General features: G+C 40.7%; 1 protein-coding gene across 1 annotated transcript; it reads left to right on the forward strand.

Moving 5' to 3' along the window:
- Nucleotides 1-779: 779 nt before the first annotated feature.
- On the forward strand, nt 780-15,008 carry mmp2 (matrix metallopeptidase 2). Its single transcript, XM_041035688.1, has 13 exons — nt 780-1,087; nt 1,311-1,537; nt 2,620-2,768; nt 3,582-3,710; nt 4,453-4,626; nt 5,271-5,444; nt 6,260-6,433; nt 6,757-6,912; nt 7,086-7,212; nt 10,940-11,076; nt 11,719-11,878; nt 12,173-12,282; nt 13,579-15,008. The coding sequence occupies exons 1-13, from the start codon at nt 932-934 to the stop codon at nt 13,680-13,682; spliced, it is 1,977 nt and encodes a 658-aa protein (XP_040891622.1). The 5' UTR covers nt 780-931; the 3' UTR covers nt 13,683-15,008.
- Nucleotides 15,009-15,486: the final 478 nt, after the last annotated feature.

The following is a 15,486-nucleotide window of genomic DNA, read 5'->3' on the forward strand; positions in this document are numbered from 1 at the left end:
AAGGGGGGGGGGGGGGGGGGGGTTTCCTGCTATGACACAGTAGGCCTACTAAGGACACATGTGTCAGGGTGAAGCAGGGACACGGAAATAAACAGATGTGAGACACCCACTTGCAGTCATTATAAAGCCATTTGCAAACAGTGGTGTGCACATAACACACAAAACAGAAACAGAAGTTTGTAGGATATTATTTTAACTGCAGTATGTTTGAGTAACGGACAAACAAAAACTAAAAAGTGCACACCTGCACATCATGCAAACTAATCAATAAGGAGTCACAGTGTACTAATCTCTCAGTGTGTGTGTGTGTGTGTGTGTTACAGTCTATCTAGGGGATACAATCACGCAAAATGGCAATTTGGTCAAAACACAGCGCAGTATCACATTAAAAGACGCAGAAAATTGGATTTCATTGGCAAGTCTTGATGACAAGTATACGAGGTGTTGAATTAACGTGACAGTGGAAAAGAACAGAGGTTTCATTTGTGGAATTATTTGCTGAGATCACTATATATATATATATATATATATGCAGGTTTTGTGTGTATCAGCATCAGTCAGCTGTCATGTCCGGACATTATGCCCTTTAGTCCCTAGCTATCCTGCTGAAAACTCTTCTTTTATTCATTCCATGTTTCCAATAAAAACAAGAGGGAGTAAGAAATGAGTAAGCACGAAGTTATTCCGGTGTTTGTGGGCTCCCCCGCTCCTCTTTCCCAACCTGGAGACTGCGCAGAAAGCGTCGGGGGAAAAAGTGCATGTGCAAGCAGAACTGAGAAAGTTCATAGAGCCGAGGTGCAGGATGTCCCGTTAAGGAGAAAAAAAAAATTCTCCAGAGGAGCAGAAGCAACACAAGCGGACGGAGTGGAAGGATCGCAGCCCCGGAGTAAACGGCATTTACCACATTTAAAGATACTGTTAACCGAGGAAAATGAGTTTTCCGACGATATTTAGTTGTCGTCGGGTTGTTCTCAAATTGTTTTTGGTTCAGTTCATCGTCTTTCAAGCAATATATGCTGCCCCTTCGCCTATTATCAGGTTTCCTGGAGACGATACTACCCCCAGAACAGACAAAGAAGTTGCTTTGGTAAGTTTATTGGTTGTTTTTCCTGAAACTATGTCTATGTGTGTCAGTCAGCAGTATACGAAAAGTTTTTACTCGTGACGTATAAGAGTTGAACTTCTGGGGAGTAGTTTGCACATTATTATTTATTTATTTATTTATTTATTTATTTATGTATTTATGCATCGGACTAATTCATAGAAACGCTTACTCTAAAACCATTTTCATATCCACTTTTCTCTTCTAGCACTATCTGAATAAGTTCTATGGATGCCCACAAGACAGATGTAACCTTATGGTGCTCAAAGACACACTGAAGAAAATGCAAAAGTTCTTTTCTCTGCAAGAAACTGGAGAGATCGATGCCAAAACTGTGGAGATCATGAAAAAGCCCCGCTGTGGCGTCCCAGATGTGGCCAATTACAACTTCTTCCACAGGAAACCCATGTGGCAGAAGAAAGACATCACCTACAGGTCAGAGAAATAACATTACCTACACATCTCTAAAGAGGCATTGGATTATCCTGCACTTTCAAGTGTTCAGTTAGAATTCCTGCAGAGGGGCATTTTATGATGGGAGTGGGCCCCCAGTTCATTCTGACTCTCGATTATTGTACTCAACTAATGATATCATGGAAGTTATTAACAGTATGGCCTATACAAAAAAGGTAATAACATTACTAACAGACCCAGTGCCATACATGCACGTCATGTATTGCATCAGGGTGTTATATATATCAGAATATATGTCACAGAAGGATAAAATAACTTGATCCCAGCCATCTACTGCCCATAAATCAAAGCACAAGTACTGAGAAAAGAAACTTAGAACATGTCTGAGTCACTCAATAACACTACAGTCTACCAGTTTGAATCTTATTCCCAAAGCAGTGTTTAATGAGTGCAGAGAAGTATAAATTCAAGGCCAGAGTCTGTTTGCAGGCAGGGCCACAGCTTGGCCCTGCCTGACCCCCCCCTCCCAACCTTTTCCACAACCCCCAGTCCACCCCACCCCCATCTACACAGCCATGAGGCACTTGCATCTTGTGTCTTGCTAACACTAGCATTCCTACACAGTATGTGTCAGGTCTTTTGTTTTTGTTCTGTTTGAGGTTTACAACAATGTGGAATTGGTTTATTTATATCAGCGGTTTTGTGTGCCCTGATCATTCCAGCCCGTCTGCCTGTGTGTTTGTAAGGAAGACTGCAAGCCAAAGACAATAACAACTAAGAGATCTCAGACTGTTTTTAGGAGAAGGCCCATGCAGACAGGCATATCACAGAGTTTGTGGCTGAACATTGTTTCGGTTAGCATTTTTACCAGATGACTCATATACTGTTACTGGCTGGCTGTAGCTGGATTTAACTTTTCCATGATCCTAAGTAGAGAAGGAGATGATAGGTCTATGTACCTTGCAAAATGTGACACTGGAAGACTTTCTTGATCACACTGGCTTTTTTTTTTTTTTTTTGTAGTTACTGTGATGAGTTTTGATTTTGAATTTTCCCTGCTTGACTTGGTTTACAACCAAACTTACTTTCTGTTTACCCCGTAGAATTCTGGGATACACTCCTGATCTGGATGAGGAAGTCATAAACGATGCTTTCTTCAGAGCCTTCAAAGTGTGGAGTGACGTCACCCCACTCTCATTCGCCCGCATCATGGACGGAGAGGCTGACATCATGATTAATTTTGGCCGCAACGGTATGCCATGCAGACAGACAAGAGACTATGTAGATGCTTGCGATACTTGCAAAATGCCGTACTTAAAACACAACTGCAGTGAGAGTGCATGCCTGCAACTCAAATTTCATTAACAGATGAAGTTTATTTTATAGAAAAGTGAGCCCATGTGCCCTCAAATAAACCCTGCTTACTGTAACTGTCACATTCTGATCTCCAGTCTTGGGGAATGGGAAACAGCAGTGAACGCCCTTAAAGGTTCTTTCAGTTCTTTCATGACCTTAACTGGGCACAGGAATGATATCTCTCGCAATTTAAGCAACTTATTATAAAGTGAAGTTGCCTTCCACATCCAAGAGGAAAATAGACCCCAAGTTTAGAAACAGTTGAACTTCTCACTGCTGTGTTGACTAATGGCGAAGGAGCAATAACACACACTTTATTACAGTGACTCTACCCTGCTATGTGTTCAAAACAACCATTTGATATTTACTCACATAGTTAAAATATCCCTCTGTCTGGCTGCTGCTGACCCCGTTGAGAAGCAATTCAGCAGTTATGGTGGAACACAAACAAAAACCACCCACCTCAGAGGATCTGAACTGTTGTTTCAGCAACAAAAATATTAAGAAATATCTGATGTTTTAATAAACACACAGATGTCACATCAGAATGAATTTCTCCCACTGTTGTTTTTCTTTAAAACAGTTTATCTTGCCACTTAAGCTACTGGTGTACTGGCTAACTAATATCTGGACCTGTTGTTGCCTGTTGAAAAATTGTTGAAAAATTGTTGCCTCTTGATTCGTTAATATTGAATGATGCCATTAACAGAGCACGGAGATGGTTACCCCTTTGACGGCAAAGATGGCCTCTTGGCTCATGCCTTCGCTCCGGGGCCAGGAATTGGAGGAGACTCCCACTTTGATGATGATGAGCAGTGGACACTGGGAGAGGGCCAAGGTAATGGAGAAACACTGTTTGCAAAAACACAAAAGTGTATTGCAAAAGCTCCACCAATTTCCACTCCAGCTGTCGCAATATAATTTGTTCCAGTTTGTTTAGAGATAGATGGAGTGCAGTGTTTTATTCAAAACAAATTAAAGGGGCCTCTGTAGTACAGATGATGAGAGTTTAATTTTACAGCTTAAGTACTGATCACTTGAGATGACAGGACACAAATTTTGACATTGATAATACTAATATGACTTCCAGATACTTTGTTTCGAATGTCTGAACTTTCTGGCAGTCAGTACGGCAAATCTCAGCCATCTGGAAGCTGAATAGAAAAAAAAAAATCTCTATTGCCTGCATCTAGATTTGCACACATTGACCCAGATAGTTTTGTGTATTTCCCATTATTCACATCCTCTTGTCTGAATTAGTAAAAGTAATCTTTTCTTTCATATCAATGCTTTTACAAGATTTATACTAAAGCTTATTTCTTATACAAAACCTTGCTTTTCAACTTCTGACCATTTTTGAGTGTCATCCCGTAGTCTAGGAAGCAACTTGTTTCTGTTTAGTTCAAAACAATATCAATGTTAACTTGCAGGAACTTTAAGCGTGTTTGAGTAGATGGTCTCTCATACTGAACACCATGCCACCTTTATATGGATGACAGTAATGCAGCGTGTTAAAGAATTACGGTAAACGAGTTGTATCATCGACAAGCATCGGCCTGATCATTTTATCTTTTCAACAGTGGTGAAGGTGAAATTTGGCAATGCTGACGGAGAGTTCTGTAAATTCCCCTTCCTATTCATGGGCACCGAGTACAACAGCTGTACGTCCCAGGGCCGTGATGACGGCTTCCTGTGGTGCTCAACCACCTACAACTTTGATGAAGACGGCAAATATGGATTCTGCCCTCATGAATGTAAGTTTGTACTAAAGCATCTTACTGAACCACAAAAACATGAAGTCGTTTGGTAAAAAAGAGTGAGTGCAAAGTCATACTTCATATCAGATTATTGCTATATTCAAAGCTGCTCTGCTGAGTTTGGACAGAAAGAAAGTAGGTTGGATCGTGAGCCAGGAAACTGTTGTTTTTTTGTTTGGAGTGGAGTATGGAATATTTCTTTTCCAAGTTACTGCCTCAATTTAGAACACTGGGCTTTGTCAAACATTTTGTTTATCTGTGTTATGTTGCTGTCCATGGTACTAACATGATCACATGCCCATTACAACAAACTGCCAAAGTACACATGTACTAAGTTGTTTTGTATGATGAGAACACAACTGATGAGGACTGTTTGTGCTGGAGCCATCTGTTCTTTTAAGCTTTTGTGTTGATGTAAAAACAAAACAAAGTTCAGTTCCACATGTTAATTATAGTTTATCTTCCTCTCTGAGCACCTTTGTCTTAAATCGTCACGCCCTCCAGCTGCTTGGTTGCTTGTAGTGATCATGTAGGAAGCGGAGCTTTTTCTTTCTGATCAATTATTATTTATTAGGCTAGGTTATTAGGTTTTCTATAATATCAATAATCTATATTTCAATTTGTTTTCCTTTCTTCTGCAGTGCTATTCACCCTGGGTGGAAACGCAGAAGGCTCTCCATGTAAATTCCCCTTCACCTTTCAGGGGGAGCAGTATAACGAATGCACCACCCAGGGTAGGGATGACGGTTACCGCTGGTGCGCCACCACTGAGGACTATGACCGTGACACAACCTATGGGTTCTGCCCTGAAACTGGTAGGTGGTGTCATATACTGTCTGCTATGTCAGACTCGTCACGTAATAGGATACTTCCCAGCAAAATCCCAAGTAAAATCCTTTTCTGTCGTAAAGATGCTCACAGTGCATGGGTGTATACCGGTGTATACATTGTCTTCAGTTTAAGTGTCCAGTTTATGTGTGTGCATGACTGCATTTGTGCATTTCACTGTCTGTGATTATTTTGATTTGCACTGTATGGTGCCCCTCCGTGTTCTGGTCTACGGGAACCTTCCAGTTGGGGTTTGCATTCTTACTCGTGGTCTGCCGAACGGCTGTGAAAGTATTTTAATGTGCAGTGGCAGGGCTTATTTTCCATTCTGTCAGTGGGAATGGTTTAAGGGCTGAGGTAGTGTAGTGGGGAGGGAGAGACAGTGAGATAGACAGACAGAGGTACAGCCACTGGGGCTTTCATCTGGTTCTAATTGATTAGGAATGTAGCTTTGTTGTAAAGCCTTGTGCGATAGCTTGTGCTGAATAAGAAATGATTTTTTTTTCCCTTTAAAACAGCACAAAACCAGTCTTGCCAAATTGAAAATGATCTCTCTGAAAGAAAATCAATTTGGGCGGGTGCTTTTTGGTTTCCTGCCCAGTGGATTAGTTATTGATGTTGTGTGTGTTGTGTCAGCTGCTTTCATGATGTTGTTTTCAACATCATCTGCGTTGATTTCATAATATAATACAATCCAAACTCCTCTGGAGAAAAAAAAAAATTGGCATATGAATGAGTTCAGATGAACTAAGTTCACTGCACATTTCACTTTTACAGTTCTACTTTTTGTTTCCCCCTCCAGCGATGTCAACGGTGGGAGGAAACGCAGAAGGAAGCCCCTGTGTCTTCCCCTTCACCTTCCTGGGAAACACCTATGATTCCTGCACCTCATCTGGACGCAGCGACGGCAAGATGTGGTGTGCTACCACCAAGAGCTATGATGATGATCGCAAATGGGGTTTCTGTCCTGACCAAGGTATAAAGGCATGGGCCAGTAGTATTTGTGGACACTTCTTGCTGTAGTTGTGGGAATAGCAGCCAAGTGGATATGCCACAAAGGACAAAGCAATGAGTGCAGACAGTTTAGATTATTTCAAAAACTATGCATTAACCCTTACTAGTTTAAACAACTGCCTGTCAGTCAGAATTTAGTGAATTGAGGTTTTTATTTATTGTGTAAGTTTTTAAAGATTCATTCATTTTGCTCATTTGATTTTGTCGACCTTCAAATGCACCATTTCTGATGTGAAATGGTGCACGTTAAAAACATGTGATGTTCATTGTGTCACGTGTTTTCAGGCTACAGTTTGTTCCTGGTGGCAGCCCATGAGTTTGGTCATGCCCTTGGCTTGGAGCACTCTCAGGACCCCGGAGCATTGATGGCCCCCATTTACACTTTCACTAAAGACTTCAGACTTTCTCAGGATGACATCAAAGGCATCCAGGAGCTCTACGGTGAGACGAAATATTATGTGTGGCTAGTTTCCCGGACAGGGATTAAGTCTAATACGAGAACAAAAAAAAAAAAAAAAAGTTCTCACTATTAGAAGCCAGGAAAGATTAATGTACTATGAGTGCGTAATTGCTCCCTCAAAGATGAAATATTCTGGTAAATCTTTTAAAATCAGGTGTGCCAACAGACAAGCCTCTGCCTCCAACTCAGGGTCCAGTCACTCCAATGGACATCTGTAAGGAGCCAGTTGTCTTTGATGCTGTAGCACAGATCAGAGGCGAGACCTTCTTCTTCAAGGACAGGTAATCACATCAAACAAGAAGTCCTAACATTGTTTTGACCGGGAACTAGACAAGTGTGCATGTGCCACATTAAAACTAAATGTGGAGGGAGCACAAACAAGTAATCCACCCAAAATCCAAAGCTCTTGATCATGTTGTTTGAGTGTGCTAGCTGCAATGTTTTCATTAGCTCCATGTTTGACTTTCTCAAAACTTGCAAGCACTGCCAAAGTCTGGCTGAATTTCCTGTCTGTGATCCACGGGAAGGACGACAAACAAAACCCAATAGCCCACTTCAGTCTACACAAGTCTATGACTTGTGTAAGAGAAATCAGGCAGCCTACACAAGTTGTATTTCATAATCATTTCCCCTCAAACAATGAGCAGTTTGACATGAGGTTTCCTGTTAATTACTGTTTCTCATATTGCAGTCTTGTGCCACTTGAAGATTGTGGTTTAGATGCTTGTTTCGTGATGTGACAATTAGTAAGAGGGAAAAACAAACCATTCCTCTACACATGCAGTGACAACCAAAATAGTTATCAGTCATAAACGCAGTCTACAGTTCTCTCCTCCACCGGCGCCAGTGAATCCAAAAGTCTTGTAAGATTACTGTGTGCCTACTGGCTGACCCTACTTAGAAGAGGAGTTTCGTGAAGTGCTGTGGTTTGGTCTTTGTGAGTCAGTACGTTTTCCCGCACAAATGGGAAAATTTTCAACAACAGCTGAAGCTTGTTACAGTCCAATTCTCACAAGCGTCACTTAAAACAAAAAAAAAACAATAACGTGGGAAAAGGAAGCGATAAAGAACACAAATAGCGTCTCTGTTAGTTATGAGGTGTTAACATTTCTAGATGTGCTGCGAAATATCAACTCCTTGCAATTTCAAGGTTAACAGAGCTGTATATCTGTCATGACCATTTTGGAAAATCATCCAAAGTAAACGAGCCAGCAGACCTCCGTACCAAAGAGTGTAGTCTTTCAGTTCGCCTGGTCTTCCTCCCCCGAAAGCCTGGGCTTAGAAACTGGGAGAGACGAGCCGCAACCCTGCTCACAAATACTGCTTTAATACAGAATTACTTTCACCTTGCTGTGGTTCCTTTCCACACATTCACAGTAATCGACAGAGCAGCGCATGAACTTGCGGGGCGCTCTGTGGACCATGAAAGTTTGGCCCAGTTCTTGGAAATCAAGCTGCTCTGAAATTTAATCCCCTTGAAGCTTCAGACGGAGTTACAGCTATGAAAAAGAAAGATAAACATACCTGATCATCACCTGTGCTGTTCTATGATTGTTAATAATGACATACAGATCCAAACATGCCATCTAGATCATTCTAGGGTATCAGTAGTTGGGATTTTCATTATGTTCCCTATGCTGTCTTTGAATGATGGGACTACACCACTCCTTTCATATCTGGCCTATTTCAACAGATGCTTAAACTATCATAATTCATTGCAACAGTTTGTTCAGCAGTTCACTGAGTTTGTTAGCTCCTGTGTGTAATCTTAAGTCTTTTTACTCTTAGATATTTTCAAGCAATTATTCATTTGATATGCCTCGAATTTCGGTTATTATATGAAAATGTGTCAGTGCTCAAGAAGACTATGAGCCACTCATCTGAATTCTCTCAAGGCACTGGAGTGAACGTACAGTACACTATAACTCTCCAAAGTCTGAGATTAGTGAAGTTTCAGTATGGGCCTGTTGTTCTGACCTTCACAGTGACTTATTGAGTTGCCTGAAGGCCATGTCAGGCGTGTAAGCTGCAGAGCTCTGGTACAAACTAAGCTTTGTAGCTTCAGAGAAAGTGCGGTGCCCTCTGGGCTCTAGGGATAATGCTCACTTGACTCATCCATTGTACAAGTGGGATCACCCCACCCATTTTCTGCCAGTTCAGCAAATTTATGATGTAGGATAAAACTTGACATGATGCAATGAGCAATGCTTGTAGCACTCCCTGAGCTCAGCATTAAAGTGTGTCTGTCTGTCTGGGGGCTTAGGGGGAAGGCAATTATAAAGTCTGTCTCATAGAAACAATTTGGCCAACCCACTAATTAGGTTCCTTGTGTATTTATGACTGTAATTTTACAGAACAAATATCCACAGAAGTAACTCAAGCTCATGTGCTTATATCATAGCATGTGGCCACAGCCAGAGACTGTTTGCAATAGACAGCATTTCCTATAGTTGTCATCCTTAAGATTTCAGTCATGGATGATCTGGAAACACGTGGATTCGAAGGTAACAGAAATCAGCAGCCACTTTGACAGAAAAACATCAGAAAAACAGACTGGTGTATTCTTTTACAGCACAACCAAACATTCTCACATTGTTTTTGTAGAGAAGTCAGTCAAGGCAAGTATTTTTCCACACAGCAGCAGGTCACTGTAAAGTTTGTGACCTTGCTTAGGGGTTTGAGTAATGTAGCCACTGACAAAAATTTCCAAAAATGACTAGTTTCATTTCCTGGGACTGCTTCAGAATAAAAGACACCATTTTCTGCCACTTTTAATGTGAAGCAGAGAAAGTAGGAAATATTTCATGGCATTAGTAATGATTCAGTGTGACTCTAATGGTGTAAAGAACAGTAAATAATGAAGCTGTTACAATAACATAAAATTAACATAACAATCTGAATTTAGAACACACACTACCGACAACGCCCTATCAAGTGCCAGCTGGCCTCTCCACCAAACCTGCCACCCAAACAGGTTTCCACTAGTCAGCAAGGAGACATATACATGTAGGATTTGTTGTGGGTGCTTGAGTTAAACACAGTGTGTTTTTGTCAGTTTAAGGCAAATCACATACATAACACACAGCCATTTTCTAAGGCATCTTATGATTTGGATTTCTGAAAGTATAAACAGTTTCCTAACATAAATCTTGCCTGGGATGCAGAATCTTTAAAGAAACTTAAAAAGAGCATCATGACCGCTGATATTTCTGTAAGAATTACATTCCTGTTGCATCGTAATGCAGTGCAGACCTTTAACATCAGCCTGCTGTAGCAAAGAGGTATAACATTACTGTGTTAGCAACAGATGCAGGATGTATGGATTACTACTTGGTTTGACACCTTAGCAATTATATAGTTATATATTTAAAACAAAACTACTAGAAACCAATGGCTGCCTGAAAGGTAAGACCAAAAAGAATCTAAAACATTACCAGTGCTTTGGAAAAATCTCTCTGTATCCTGTAAGTCTATCTTCTTTGCCAGCCACTTGGGCAGCTATTTGTCTTTTTATTGACTAGATACAAAGAAAAGAGAGGAAAGGATAACATTTAAGGTGTGACACGAACTTAAAGCCCTTGAGATATTGTTGGTACATGACTTAAACTCTTGGAAAGTCTTATCTTCATTTTATCATTATCACAACTCATCTTTGCAATTGGTAGATCTTTCTCTTTTTAAAAAATAGGTCAGTGGAAAAGAGTTTGGGAAGCTGCCGTTGTTGTGCAGCTGTGTATTGGAAATCCGGGCAAGATGGGTCTTGTTCCGCTGGCGTCGGCAGCCTTAGTCCTAATGAGAACCAGATGCTTGTGAATCAGGCCATTGTGGCTGCCTCAGCCAGTGAAGCACTTGCACTAAAACTCCCCCCTCTCTCTCTCACACACACACACACACACACTCTCCCCACCTCCTCACTGACCCCCTCTACCCTTCTTTTACTCTCACTCCCATTTCATCCCCAGCTCATCTACCTTACGATCGCTTATGCATTCATTCTCTGTCTGCCAGGTTCCTGTTCAGGTCAGTCAACTTCAGAAGCAAGCCCAACGGTCCAATGCTAGTGGCCACCTACTGGCCTGACCTGCCTGCCAAGGTGGATGCTGCCTATGAAAACCCAGTGGAGGAAAAAACAGTCTTCTTCTCAGGTATGCTGGAGAAGACGAGTAAACTGTGAAGAAACAGCTGATGTAAACCTTGCTCAGTATTGATGCTACATCACATGAACTGTGCACCCTGGTCACATCATCCCTGTGATTCTGTGGTGATCAGAGAAGCAGATAGTTCCACTTCCGCGAGTACTGAAGAGGCATTTTCACTTTTTTAACATTTGGATGCGTTTCCCTTAAGGGTCAAGCATTTCTACGAACTGAAACACTAGGAGAAGCAGGAGTGTTGGCTGAGCACTCTTGCGTGTGGTGTGCACTCTCAGGAAACTTGAGATGTTCCACCACAGTTATTAGTGGTTTATGATGCGTTCCTTGCATTTTACTAATATGACAATCTTCCTGAATACTGATGAGATTTACATAATATATTTGTCAGCTTTGAAGACATTACCAGCAGAGCTGGTTTGGATATAGGGGGAGATTTACTACCTGGAATGGTAAAGAGATGACCTCACACTCATGATATGACATATATGGTTAACAGATTTGTAGGATTATGGGATAAAAATTTCTTTAACAGTCCCGTGCTAGAAAAAAACAGTTACCTTCCATCTGTATTACGAATGTCTTCAGTGTTATTTTAACCACAGTTCTACTTTTCTGCTTTCTTTTTCCCCCCAGGCAACGAGATGTGGGTTTACAAAGCAGATGAGTTGGAGAGAGGTTACCCCAAGAGGCTCTCCAGCCTTGACCTTCCCGCTGACCTGCAGCAAATCGACGCTGCCTTCAACTTTAGGAAGAACAGAAAGACCTACCTATTTGCTGGGGACAAATTCTGGAGGTAACGTATTCAAACATTTCTGAGCCTAAAACCTTTGTCTGACACACCCTTGCTTGTGCTGCTGTTGTCATTACCTCTTATTGCAATTCTGGGCTACGTCTGGCTTCAGTTAGTGTTTAGTGTGACATAAACTGTTCTGTAAACCACAACAGCTCTGTTAGCCCTTGCACAACATGGGAATTCATAGTGTTGAAGACTAACTGTTTTATCTCCATAGAAAAATGAGTGGTGAGTGTTTTTGTGTATGAGAGGGATCTGACTAAAGGATGCACTTTTACTGTTACGTTTCTACAGATATGATGAGGACAGGAAGAGAATGGACCCTGGCTTCCCCAAACTTATTGCTGAATCCTGGAATGGCATCCCAGACGGCATAGACTCTGCCTTCAGTCTTAATGGCATTGGTGAGTGGGGGAAAAAAATAAATAAATAAAACAAAATGCATATATATATGTATATGACCTCATTGAGGACACTACAAGAAATGTCAGAGGATCACCAAAGTTCATCTTGAGGGGGACATGAATTCACAAACCAAATTTGATGGCGATCCAACCAATGGTGGTCAAAACATTTAACTGAAAACTGCACATCAATTTCATGTTGGCGCTAGATGGAAAGTCAGAGGAACAAAAGAGTCATTCGGATCCATCCTTTGGCAACCATGACGAGAAGAGGTGACAATAACTGTGTGAAAATAAACCAGAATTTATCACTGTTCCGGTTGTAAATCAAAGAATGGACACAAAATTGCAAAAGGCAAGAGTTTTTCTGGCTGTTGTGCTTCGATTATAACATGACTGGTGCTCTGTGCGCTAGTTCGCTGCAGACTGACTTTCCTTCTGGTAAGATTGTAGACAAATCCAATCGGCTCAATCAGCAAGTCTGGCACTGTGCCTCTGTCAATAAAAATCCTCATATACCAGAAGCCAGCAAGCAGTGGTGATGCCATCTAGCCAGAAGAGCTGTTTAGAGGAACTGACTACACAAAGAAAATAAAGTAGAAAAAAGGCCAAAGGGAGTAGTTCTGAAGTTAGGGAGTCATCTGTGGTCTGACGTTGATAGAAGGAGACAGTCAGTGGGAGAGCAGTTGCTTTATATCTCTTACTCAATGCTTGAATTTTCTATGAGTGAATAACACATGACGGGCTGTGTTCACTTTGCTTGTTAGTGAGCAGATCATTGCAGTGCAAATCAAATCCAGTCTGTGGTGATGAATTTTAGGCAGGATGCTGGTAAACTTCCTCTGAGACTTGACACTGTCAGCCATGTATCCTTGGGTTTAGAGGTGTAGATTTGTGTCTATGGCAAGCGGCCAGGGATTTTTCCATTACTGCTCTCCTAACATACACTCAGTACTGTAAGCATCACATAGCCCCTTCCCCACACCGTGAACAAACAAATTTATATAAAGAAAGTCTGTTCCCCTCCACAGAGGTGCCTCTGTATACTTCCTGATTAGCATAATTCAGAGAGAAAGAGAGAGAGAGAGAGAGAGAGAGAGAGAGAGAGAGAGAGAGTCCTGAGGCCTGATTGAGACTGATTATACTGTTCACCTATATGCTTTTATTAGCTGGATTATTTTACTGTGATTACAAGGTAGTTTTTCCCTTGTTTTACACAAACTGTATTTCACGCTGAGGAAGACTAACTTAAACAAATATTTTGAACACTGTGTCCATTGTGCTTGCTTTTAACAGATTACAGCTACTTCTTCAAAGGCAACCACTATTTCAAGCTGGAGGACAGCAGCTTGAAGATCGTCAAGTTGGGTGAAGTCACAAAGGACTGGCTCGGATGTTGAGCATTTCCAAAATGTCTCACAACTTGCAAATTCCTGTAATGATGTCTGGCCTCATGAGGACATTGCTATAGTATTGTACATAACTTGAGGTCGCCGCTGTGCACACTGTTGTAAGTTTTTATCCTGGCAACTATGCACGCTTCTGTGGGAGATATGTCCCTTCCGGCCTGTATAACCAGCCTCCAGCTTTGTAGAAAGTCACCTCGGGACCTTCAACACAGGCTGAACATAGGCAACTGGATATTTGCTATATTACTGTGTGATATTGACATTGTATTTGTTATGCTGATGCAGATCTATTACAATATGTACCCCCTGTTTTATTGTTTTATAGTTTTTTGTCTTCTTTTTTAAACTCAGACATCAGGTATGTCCACACTGCATTAAACGCAGTGATATACTGTGCTGTGAGATATTGCCGTTTTATGCAAATTTGATTCTGAGAGGCTGTTTTACACCATATGAGGAATTCATGTTGGCTTAGAATGACTTCTTTGTCCAGTGTACTAAGTGCAGTTTTATAAATGTATCAGTTTTAAGTAATTAATTTTCTCATTGTTGAGCAATACATTTGAAAAAATGAATTTGCACAATGTGTCTGACCGAAAATGGTGCTTTAGAGATTGCTTTTGCATATAGTCCTACACACACACATATATATATATGTATTTACACAACTTATATTCAGTGTAACTATGTCTGATGGGACTACTTAGTATCCTCTGAATGTCAGAAAGTAGTATTTGCAGGCACACATTATTCTTCATTTGGTTAGCACTTTTTATAGGACTATACAAGGGAACTGCATAAGATGGAGACCAAATTATTGTCATGGCAACTCCATGTTGCATTTCCCTTCACTAATGGTACAGAAAGATTAAAGGCACAGGTTGCCTCCTGAGGCTGTATAGGTTTGCTGCATGATGGAATCATGACAAGAGTACCGCAGTAGTATTGTTTAATAATCTTATTTTTGTTTGTTTGTTTGTTTTTTTATATTCTCTTTTCTTTCTTGGGTTGTAGCAATACAGTCAGTGTGTTTTGTTGTTTTTAATGCTTGTGCACTTTGTTACTGTCATCAATAAAGATGAAAGATGGTCAAAATTATTTGGAACAGTGATAAACAGAGGAAGAGCTCCGTATAATTTGCAGTGTTGTGGGTTGGAAACAATTACAGGCCTGGTAAATATAGCAACCAAATACTAAATAACTATGACAAGAAAAGGTTTCAAATCATTTTCTTCCTGATAAAGTATACCACAATGTACAAGTAACCTATTACAAGTAAAAGTCCTGCATTCAAGTAATTAGTAAGTATTATTAGCACAATGTACTTGTTTCTAAAGTAAAAATACTCATGTTGCAGTAATGATAAATATCATTTGATTACTAACAGAAGAAGCCTGTAAGCAGAGCTCTAAGGTCTGAGCTGGTTGTGGTGGAACAGGTTTCAGCTACTTTGTAAACTGCTGGTGAATTCAATCTATAACAATGCATGGCATTTTATGGCCTGGACATATCTTTTCTGTGGAACATATAAATTTGCATAGTAACTAGCAGTAGTAAAACAAATGTAATGAAAATAAAAAGCACGATATTTCATCCCAAAATGGAGGGAAGTGCCTAAAAATCGTACTCAAGTACACCATTTGCACCTACATGCTCTTACTTAGTTTCCATCCCTGGAGAGAAGCCAGGGCTGTCTTTCCAGGGCATGGTCAAATGAGATTTTCTTTTTAATGAAACTGCGCCATCTTGTGGGCTTTCATGTGAGCTTATAAACAAACATGTCAATGCACCTTAT

The sequence above is a fragment of the Toxotes jaculatrix genome, chromosome 1 (assembly GCF_017976425.1).
Source record: "Toxotes jaculatrix isolate fToxJac2 chromosome 1, fToxJac2.pri, whole genome shotgun sequence".
Lineage (NCBI taxonomy): Eukaryota > Metazoa > Chordata > Actinopteri > Toxotidae > Toxotes > Toxotes jaculatrix.

What these genes read in the sequence shown, in the direction of transcription:
- mmp2 (XM_041035688.1), top strand. Translation starts at nt 932, where the DNA reads ATGAGTTTTCCGACGATATTTAGTTGTCGTCGGGTTGTTCTCAAATTG. An exon ending in GATTAATTTTGGCCGCAACG is followed by an intron (nt 2,769 to 3,581) that starts GTATGCCATGCA and finishes TGCCATTAACAG; the next exon opens with AGCACGGAGATGGTTACCCC. An exon ending in TGGGTTCTGCCCTGAAACTG is followed by an intron (nt 5,445 to 6,259) that starts GTAGGTGGTGTC and finishes TTCCCCCTCCAG; the next exon opens with CGATGTCAACGGTGGGAGGA.